This window comes from Anolis sagrei, chromosome 1 (assembly GCF_037176765.1).
Source record: "Anolis sagrei isolate rAnoSag1 chromosome 1, rAnoSag1.mat, whole genome shotgun sequence".
Taxonomy (NCBI): Eukaryota; Metazoa; Chordata; class Lepidosauria; order Squamata; family Dactyloidae; genus Anolis; species Anolis sagrei.
The window spans coordinates 263,282,325-263,292,673 of NC_090021.1; the positions used below are offsets into that span (position 1 = coordinate 263,282,325).

At 39.5% G+C, this 10,349-nt stretch overlaps 1 protein-coding gene across 1 annotated transcript; it reads right to left on the minus strand.

Annotated features, from left to right (window-relative positions):
• Window positions 1-2,007: 2,007 nt before the first annotated feature.
• LOC132761859 (P2Y purinoceptor 1-like) lies at window positions 2,008-4,212 on the minus strand. The gene is made up of 2 exons (XM_060754913.2): window positions 4,066-4,212; window positions 2,008-3,499 (listed from the first exon to the last, which is right to left on the minus strand). The coding sequence occupies exons 1-2, from the start codon at window positions 4,084-4,086 to the stop codon at window positions 2,519-2,521; spliced, it is 1,002 nt and encodes a 333-aa protein (XP_060610896.2). The 5' UTR covers window positions 4,087-4,212; the 3' UTR covers window positions 2,008-2,518.
• Window positions 4,213-10,349: the final 6,137 nt, after the last annotated feature.

Sequence of the window (10,349 nt, forward strand, 5' to 3'; positions counted from 1 at the left end):
ATAATCTACTGAAGTCTACTGCTGGCAGAAAAATATATTGGCTGTGTATCTCACAGACATACTTTTCCATAGATGTAGTTGAAACTCATTGAGGTGGCAAGTCTCTAGTGGGAGCCCTGTTTGAATGCAACTTCTTTCTGTACCTCTGGGAGCTTATAGGTGATGACTCTGTTCCATATTTCACTCCAAACTTTAAAGGAACTAGCCAAGGTTCTGATCTTCTATTCTCCAAATAGTTCAACACCATGGCTATATCATTCCTTCAAAATTAAAATTTGTTGCAGATTGACTAATCACTGGTTTAATTACCTGTAGTACAAAAAAAGATTTTAGCATTTATACAAGTAAACAACATGAAGAACAAACTTTGGAAAATAAGAAAAAGCAATAGAACGGTTACTTATCTATTTAAAAGGAACACCACATGATGTTTTGCCTGCATAAGAAAAAAGTTATGCAGAAACCCCAAAAGGTCCTCAACTCCCCAATCCTGCTACTTAGACTTTTGAACAGAATGCAGATGAGTTCCTATCCTTTAGGTAGGAACTAATTGCCAAAAGTCACCCTTCAGCATGAAGTCTGCTTAGGCTTACTGCATAGGCTCACTGGTGGATTCTGAGGGTTCCCAAAAGCAACTTCTTAGGTTCAATTATGAGCTACCCACACCAAAGCTATCCATTTCATTTTAAGTGATGCTACAGGGGTATAACAACTGATCAAACACATCTGATTTTTTTTTTGCAATTACATTTTGAAAACTTCCAACTCAAGAGCACATGTGAAATCAAAAATACTGGATGGAAAATCTCCATCTCTGATTACTATTTCACAATGTGCATTTTTATCAACCTCGGGAGAGAGAACTCTGATTTATGGCTGTGTGCGGCTGATTCAAATCCATGTCACATGTTGAAATGTGAGAACTGAACAAATTCTGATTAAATTCACCTACTGATGTTAGTTGCTCCTTCTGCTTAACATAAGAAGGTGGCACAAGATGGATTGCATGACTCCTAATGGAACATTATGCCAGAATAGATGTGTTCACATCATAATATATCCCTCACCTTATAACACACATGATTTTTCCAAAGGCTTAAACTTGAAAGGAAATTTGATTAAAGGTAGTAATTAATAAGTCTGAAAATACAGACAAGCTTGTTGCCAAGAGCCCCAGTCCCACCTAGACCCATTCCTAGTTCAGACAGATAGTATTTCATATCATCTCCTTGGGGAACACAAATCGTTTGGCATATTAGGTTTTTTCATGTACTAATGCAAATGGTTGTGTTTTCCAAGCAGAACAGAACAGTGTCATGTGGCTGCTGGAGCTTCCTTTAGTGAAGATATTTAATGTGTCATGCTTCAAATTTATGGTATAGACAGGAATGGTCAATTCATGGTTTATAGTCTTCATCTGTGGAACCTCTCCACTTTTGTCTAAAATGAATATATTATTTCTCATTTCCGATTCCACCCTAACACAACAAGAAAAGCTGGCATGATTTCATGTCTGCAAGCAGTGCCAGTGTGCAATATGTGATTTGGAATAAATTCACATGCCCCTTATCTGTCCAAAAGTGGGGTATAGCTGATGGTAGATGGTACACCTAGCAACTGAGGACTTCTTAGCATCTACTGACAAAGATGCATGAAGCTATGTTGCTCTTTTAAGGAAAATATCGCCAGAATAAGAACAGAAACTGGCAAACCAAAATGTACATACAATTATACATATTTACAAACAGTTAGGCTTGGAGGCTTGGAAGGTTGCTACTTCCAACAAAATTTATTGTTATTTATTTATTTATTTGCAGTATTTGTATACCGCCCTTCTCAACCCCAAAGGGGACTCAGGGCAGTTCACAGTATTGGCAACAATTCAATGCCATAGATAAAAAACAGTATAAAACATCAAAATTCACCCTCCCCTGATAAAACATCAAACATTATTGAACACATCACATAAAATAACATCACATATCACACAAAGACATAGCTGGAACATTTATTTATTTATTTACAGTATTTATAAACTCAAGCCATACTACATAGGAAAACAGCCACTTTGTAATTAATTTGATGCCAAAATTACTTTGGGGTGTATTATTTTAGGGTGTGGGTTTATGCAGATATACTTCCTCATTTTTAAAGCATTTTGTTATTATTTTATTACTACCTTCATTCAGTCTTGGAAACCCAATGAGTAATCTTGGCTGAATCACACATTTTCAGTTTCAGAAACCCCCAAAACTCTGTGACAGGTTCACCATAGGTTTGCCATAAGTCAGAAACAAATTGAAGACACAACAATAAAACAGCAAAAAATTGAAATTTGTGGTCTCCATGAATGTTTGTTTCATTGTAAGTGAAGAGTTTGACAAATTTTTTTTTTAGATTGTAAAACCCAGAACCTTTCAATCTTTGCCCAGAGATGGTTGAAGAATCCTAAAGTTCTAGTTAAAAAGTAACTTTCCCTGTTGCTTCAGCCCCAAAAGGCTTTGGTTTGGAGAAGGGTTCAGACAGGATAAATCCATCCCAATCGTCGTTGGTCCTTCCACGATTTGATGAAACAGAAAGAGGATGCCAATTTGCAAACCTGCTCTCGAAAGTCTTCTCCAGACATGAAACAAAAAAGAGGGTTGATGCAGGTATTCAGACTGCAGATGGCCACCATGACCAGGAACAAGGTGTCTGCCTGTTGAATGGTCCAAGTGGCGGTAGGCCAGATGGCCCGTAAGAAGATGCAGGTGTTCCTTGAGAGATGATAAGGGAAGTAGAGCACAGCAAACGCAATCAAAGCAGAGTACATGAGCTTGGTGACTTTCCCCCTTTTCGGACAGTGTTGTATGCCACTCCCCTGGAGTTTCCTCACACTGCTACAGTAACAGTAACAGATGGCTCCAAAAGGCAGCAAGCAACCACCAATAGAACAGCTCACTGAGAGAGGGAGGGTGATGTAGGTAGAATTGGAAAATACATAGAGGGAACAAATGGTTTTGTTGTTCAGGCATGTCTGAGTGCTGGCAATATATGTAACAGGTAGGCTGACCAATCCAGTCACCATCCAAATGCAACAAGAAATCCACTGAGCGTGATGCTTGTTTAAGATCCAAAGAGACCTCAGAGGATGGACTATGGCCAAGTAGCGGTCCATGCTTAGACAGGTGACAAAGTAGATGCTGCAGTAGTAGAACAGGTGATAGGCTGTCCGTATCACTTTGCAAAATGAATCCCCAAAGGGCCAGCGCAGGTGGTTGAGATGATAATAAATCAGGAAGGGAAGAGTTAAGATCCACGTGATATCAGCAAAAACCAGGTTGCAGAGGAAAACAGTGCTCCTATTCCAATGCTTCATGCGGAAAGTGAGGATCCAGATAATAGGGATGTTTAACAACAGACCCATGACCAAAATGAAGAGAAAAGTTCCAGGGATGAGAGTCCTTTGGATGATATCTAGGAGGGTATCAGGGCTTCCACAAAAGTCTGCTTCTGCTTTCTATGCAAGATAGAAATGAAAGGAAAATGGGGCACATGTTTTACTTTACAGAATACCTTAAAATTGTAGAGAAGAAATGGTTACAGTCTTAAAATGTAGACATAAGATTTAGCTCTCTTTCAGAAAGCACTGGTTCATATATGAGCAATCCCCAAGTTACAAACAAGATAGGTTCTATAGGTTTGTTCTTAAACTGAATTTGTTTGTAAGTCGGTACAGGTACATTTTTAAAGTGTAACACCAGCCATATATATATATACTCTCTCTCTCTCTCTCTCTCTCTCTCTCTCTCTCTCTCTCTCTCTCTCCACACACACACACACACACAGAGAGAGAGAGAGGGAGAAAGAAAGAAAGAAAGAATAGGATTCCTGCCAGTGTCTAGCCCAAGAAATCCTTTCACTAGTAGGATTTCTTGGGCTAGAATTTGTACTCAACTCTCACTGTAATAACTAACATTAGCCCAAACAGTAACTAATTGTAGTCTCAAACAGCCTCCATGATTATACGAACTGCAAAACTAGTTTGAATCTATTCTGTCAAAAGCAGCCCTCAAATATTCTTACCTGGCCAGATGCATGTTCCATTCTGCTTACATGTAATGCACTGATATAATAGAGCTGTTTGTACCTTTACTCATTCATGTTCTCAAATGATTGGCCAACCTCCTGAAATGACAGATGTATGAGAAATGTTGCTGCTATTATGTTTAGGAGCACGTGGGAAAGAAGGGAGGGAGGGTGTTTGATTAGGTTGCGGGGCAAATCTGGAGCTGTTTTGGTTTCCCAGAAGTAGTAATCTATTGAAACGTCTGCTTCTTCACTAGATTGCTTCTGCTACTGCTTGACAGAGATTTTTTTTTTTAAAGAATGGGAAAAGAAGGGGAGCTCATTTCAAGAAACTTTGCACATGCCAGTTTCTCTTTTAAATACAGACAGTCCCTGATTACAAACATCTGACTTAGAAATGATTCATAGTTAAGAACAAACCTGCAGAATCTATCTTGTCCATAACTTGGGAACTTCCTGTACTTACATTTTAGATCATTTCTTTCATATTGCAGGAGTTCCAAATTGTTTTGGGATGCTTCCACAAGGATGGTTCTTGCTCTACCAACTGAACTTTTTTTTCAGTATGAAAATTAATTTTTGGAGATAAGGATAATAAGAAAAAAATATTTAAAAGACATCGGAGGAAACTAGAGAAAGTTAAAAGCATTAGTTTGATTATATAGGTTAAGCCAGACTAGAATGAAACAATTGAAATGATTGTTGAAAGTTGAACCAATATGAAGGTAAATCACAACTGATCTATTTTGGTTGGAACCAAAAACAGGATACAGGCTCTTGCCTCAACCACCTTTGAATTGCATGATATGACAGTTGTGCTGTTGTTATTGTTGTTTCTGTTGTGTGCTTTCAAGCTGATTCCAACATATGGTAATACTGGTTTAGGATTTTATCTGCCATGTAAGGTTGACCAATGTCAATATGTTTGCAAATGGTCAGTGCCTACACTGAAAGATTTGTAACATGTCCAAGGTGATCTAGCATGTTTCATTAGCTGACCCTAGACTCCTGGTGTCCTAGTTTAATAAAATAGGGAAGCTGTGTAATAAAAAAAAAAATCATTCTAGAAACACACTTACAATCAGGCCATTGACTTCACAAATATGCTTTGGATTTATTTATCGTGTCAGGGGCAGACCAGACAGTTGCATTGCATTTTTAAACAAACAAACAAACCACAAAGTTTGCAAGTTTGGTAGTTGATTAAATGCCCTTTGACCAGTAGATGGCCACTTGGAGTGCCTCTGGTGTTGCTGAAAGAAGGTCCTCCATTGTGCATGTAGCAGGGCTCAGGTTGCATTGCAGCAGGTGGTCAGTGGTTTGCTCTTCTCCACACTCGCATGTTGTGGATTCCACTTTGTAGCCCCATTTCTTGAGGTTGGCTCTGCATCTCGTGGTGCCAGAGTGCAGTCTGTTCAGCGCCTTCCAAGTCGCCCAGTTTTTTGTGTGCCCAGGGGGGAGTCTCTCATTTGGTAACAGCCATTGATTGAGGTTCTGGGTTTGAGCCTGCCACTTTTGGACTCTCGCTTGCTGAGGTGTTCCAGCGAGTGTCTCTGTAGATCTTAGAAAACTATTTCTTGATTTAAGTCATTGACGTGCTGGCTGATATTCAAACAGGGGATGAGCTGGAGATGTCACTGCCTTGGTCCTTTCACTATTGGTTGCTACTTCCCGGCGGATGTCAGGTGGTACAATACCGGCTAAACAGTGTAATTTCTCCAGTAGTGTAGGGCGCAGACACCCCATGATAATGCGGCATGTCTCATTAAGAGTCACATCCACTGTTTTAGTGTGGTGAGATGTGTTCCACACTGGGCATGCATACTCAGCAGCAGAGTAGCATAGCGCAAGGGCAGATGTCTTCACTGTGTCTGGTTGTGATCCCCAGGTTGTGCCAGTCAGCTTTCGTATGATATTATTTCTAGTGACCACTTTTTGCTTGATATTCAAGCAGTGCTTCTTGTAGGTCAGAGAACGGTCCAGAGTGACTCCCTGATATTTGGGTGTGCTGCAATGCTCCAGTGGGATTCCTTCCCAGGTAATCCTCAGAGCTCGGGATGCTTGTCGGTTCTTAAGGTGAAAAGCACATGTCTGTGTTTTAGATGGATTAGGGATCAGCTGGTTTCCCCTGTAATAGACAGTAAGAGCACCTAGAGCTTCAGAGAGCTTCTGTTCAACCATCTCAAAGCTCCCTGCTTAAGCACTAATGGCACTATCATCTGCATAGATGAAACTCTCTGTCCCTTCTGGCAATGGCTGGTCATTTGTGTAAATGTTGAACATGGATGGAGCAAGCATGCTCCCCTGAGGCAGGCCATTCTTCTGTTTCCGCCATCTGCCTCTCTGGCCCTGGAACTCAACGAAAAAGCTCCTGTTTTGTAGCAGATTTCCTATGAGGTGAGTGAGGTGGTAGTCCTTTGTGATATTATACATTTTTCTCAGGAGGATGGTGGTTTACAGTATCATAAGCTGCTGACAGAGGTGATGGTGATGTTATTAAGATCTACTGCTATAACCTCTATATTGTTTTCTTCAGTGTTGTGGGCACTGCTGACTTGGAGGCCTGGTTTTACAAAGACAGTGCTTCCATACTGCACATATGGTCTTTCCGCTACTAAGACCATTCCTGGAATTTTGGTCATTTCTGTTGTTCATCCCTGTGTGTTTCTTGAACACACAGCACATCACATTTCTTATCTTGGCACAGTTCATAAAGCAGTTGTTCTTTGGCAGCTGACATGCCTTCGATGTTGATTGAGATTATTGTAATGGTTGGTCCTGAAAAGGTCAGTTGGTTGTTTTGCTTGCTTGTTTGCTTGCACGCTGCAAGTCGCTTCTGGAGTGAGAGAATCAGCCATCTACAAAGACGTTGCCCAGGGGACGCCCGGATGTCTTGCAGTCCTGTGAGGAGGCTTCTCTCATGTCCCCCTATGCTTTGGATGCAAGATGGAAAGCGTTTTACAGAAAGTAAAAGGCAGGAACATCTTTAATCATTGCAAAGTTCACTTCAGTAAATGAAGCCATTATTTTTATCCATTGCTATTGGAGCAATCCATATTTCTTAAGTTACTACCAGCAAACATGAAGTGGAAGATGACCCTCCTCCTCTCCTGGTTAGGTTCACTCTGTGACTCTCCAGCCTGTCACTTAACATTAGATACAATTGACATGAAATCATAGGAATTAGATTACTTTTAGTGTGTGGGCCTATGTGAGAGATGAAAAAAGTCAATTTCTTGGCGATTGGGAAAAATTCTGCAGTGCAAGGGAATCATGTCAAAGTTCTGGGAAGCACCATATTCTCCCATATGAACCTGCCTGCATTTTGTTACCTTTGAGGATGACCTTTCTCTATATCCCACTACTCTCAGTCTTTTTTAGAAGTTTATTTGGTGCGTACATACATCTTGGCACAGTTCATAAAGCAGTTGTTCTTTGGCAGCTGACATGCCTTCAATGTTGATTGAGATTATTGTAATGGTTGGTCCTGAAAAGGTCCGTTGGTTGTTTTGCTTGCTTGCTTGCTTGCTTGCATGATGGCTAAGGCTCTGGAATTCTCTTCATAGAATGGGTAACTGGCATTCTCCCTGCTATCTTTCTGCAGACTGCTAAATCTTTTAATATGATGATTTTGGCAGACTCGCGAGACTGATTACTCAAGAGGAAGGGTCCCTAAATAGCATACTGCATGTTTGGATTTTCTGTTTTCTTTTTAATGGCATGTTTTAATCAACTGTAACTTTTTGATAGTTTAATTACATTTTCTTGAATGTCACTAGTTATTAGCTATGTTTCTTTGAAGGTAAGCAGGAAACAAGCAGCTTAATGATAAGCTATTGTTTACACAGAAAACAACCATTTCTGTTTGAGGAATAGTTCCAAATGGAAAATGCTGTTCCTGGGGGTGGCAGGAGTGCAGTTTTTCATCTGTCATAAGTCCACAAATGGTGTTTGAAAACTGTGCATTTATTTGTGTATTTTTAATAACAGAAAAGAAAAGAGGTGAAAAAGGAAAAAAGTTACCATATTTCATTGCATAATAGTTGTCATCACATAATAGTCTCACCCTTAATTCACTTACCTGCCCTCTTTCCCTTTTTGCAAGGGGGTAGCCAAACCAGGGGATGAGGCTACACCCATCTGTGTAGCTGTCCCCTTTGAGCTAGGGGCCGCGTGAGCAGGTGAACCATTTGAGGGGCACCTTACACCACAGACTAGTCAATGTGAGGATGCAGCTATGTGGGCGGTGATGCTTAATTCAGTAGTTTGGCAGCGCCCTCAAAAGCAAGGGAGCAGTCATGATGTTTGTGAAGACTTCAACCCCCCCCCCCCCCGGTGGCTCGCCTCTTAGATTGTTAGATTGACTGTTACATGGTAAAGAAGCCCCTCAAATGGCACTGTTTTCACTGTGTAATAGTTGCCCTTGCATAATAGTTGCACCTCCCCTTTTTCTTCACAGTAAATTGTTTGCTTTTGCCCATGAGAGCACAAGATTTACATCTTTACTGTTGTCTATAAATATGCTTCACTATAGTATTCCAAAGTAGCAATATATAAAGTAAAAGCAGATTCATAAATCATTTTATTGATTATTTTTTGGAAAAATACAGAGAACTTCCACAAAGAGTGAGTGTTCTATTTGGTAGAAATGACCACATTTAATTAAGATGTGATATTGGTAGGCTAGATTGTCCACATAGGATAACAATCTGCTGTTTTCACCCATGAATAGGCAACAACAAAAATGTGTCACTATAAAATACTGAGCATCAGTGAAAAGTATACAATACTAGTCTGTTTCTATGTTTCACTGAAGTGTGTTACAACTTGGTACATGTGTTTTTGAATTCACTGGTAACATATATCTTTAGCCAGAATTTACATGAAAATACATTTCATGAAAAGTACGATTAATATTATCCTGGATGCACATATCTTATGTTGTACTAGTTCAAGTTGTTTAAATTATCTGGTTTTAATAGATGAACTATTCAGGATACATTTAAGCTTTTAAACTATCACTTTTACTTATTACTAGTTTAAGTACCTGGTGATATTAAAAGCAGTCAATGTTTGTATTTGGATTTTATTAATGATCCCATTAAAAAGGATACAACTCCCAACAGTGTGTGCCAATTTCCTCCAAACCCCACCAGTTTTCGGAGTTGATCATGTTGGGTATGTGTGCCAAGTTTAGTCCAGCTCCATCGTTGGAGGGGTTTACTGTAATTTCTGGATGTGGGTGAACATCCATAGATGAATTGAATGCACTTTTCAAAAATATATTTAAAAGGAAAGGTATATCTATCAATTTTTTCCTTTTGTAAAGAAAACAGTTGCCCATTTTTATTACAGACTATGTTTTCTATGTTATACCTAGAGAGATTGCAATGTGGGCAGAAACACTTGAAACCCATTCTGGTTTGGCAGGCTGTGCACGATATGCTTATTGATCTTTTTTTCTTAATGGACCAGTATCAAACAAAATGTTTATTTGAGATACAGATAAAAGCATAAAACGATGGAAACATAAGACAGTGCTACCTTGTACTTCTAACCCCTCCTTTTTTTTTACTGTTCTCCTAATGGGGGATAATTGTAATTCATTTCCAGAAGAGCTGTAGTCAGTCTGCATTATTCTGAAAGAGGCTCCTTCCAGTACGTTCTTTCTTCATGGTGCAGCTCTGAGCAGTGCTGCTGCATCAACAAAGACTAAAGCAATGAAAATTTACTGTGTAGTCAACCAATGGAGCATTCATTGATTTATTACTGATGCATAGCTGGAGCTCACAGTAACACGTGCAGTCTCATTTTGTATTGAGCATTCTACAGCTGACAGCAGATTTGAATGAGTAATTGGACCAAATACATTCCTGTGCTTCCTGGAATTTCCTTAGTATATAAAATGGCTTCTACATACAATTTAAAAATGTATTTTAATTAAACTGTTTTAATCAGGAGCTCCAGTATTAAAATCTCATGCTCTGCCAAATGAAGCGCACTGGCACTGCACAAAAATAGAGGCAAAGGACCCATCAACACTGCCATATAGTGCAGTTTGAAACTGCGTTATATGGTTAGTGTAGATTCATATAATGTCGTTTAATTTTATTGAACTGCATTATTTGAGTCTTCATACCAAACAAGGCAACAGCCTAAAACATTGATATGTAACTCTATTACAAACAGTGGCTGGTCTTCTTTTTCCTAGCATTTGTCCCACGAATTCACAGGGTGAACTTCTTTGCTTCTTGTTCTCCACTTGTTCCTATTGTTGCATC

Excerpts from the sequence above, each read along its gene's own strand:
- LOC132761859 (XM_060754913.2), bottom strand. The coding sequence starts at position 4,086 with ATGGAACATGCATCTGGCCAG. Across the intron at positions 3,500-4,065 it reads TGGAACATGCATCTGGCCAG|AAAGCAGAAGCAGACTTTTG; the intron begins GTAAGAATATTT and ends TATCTTGCATAG.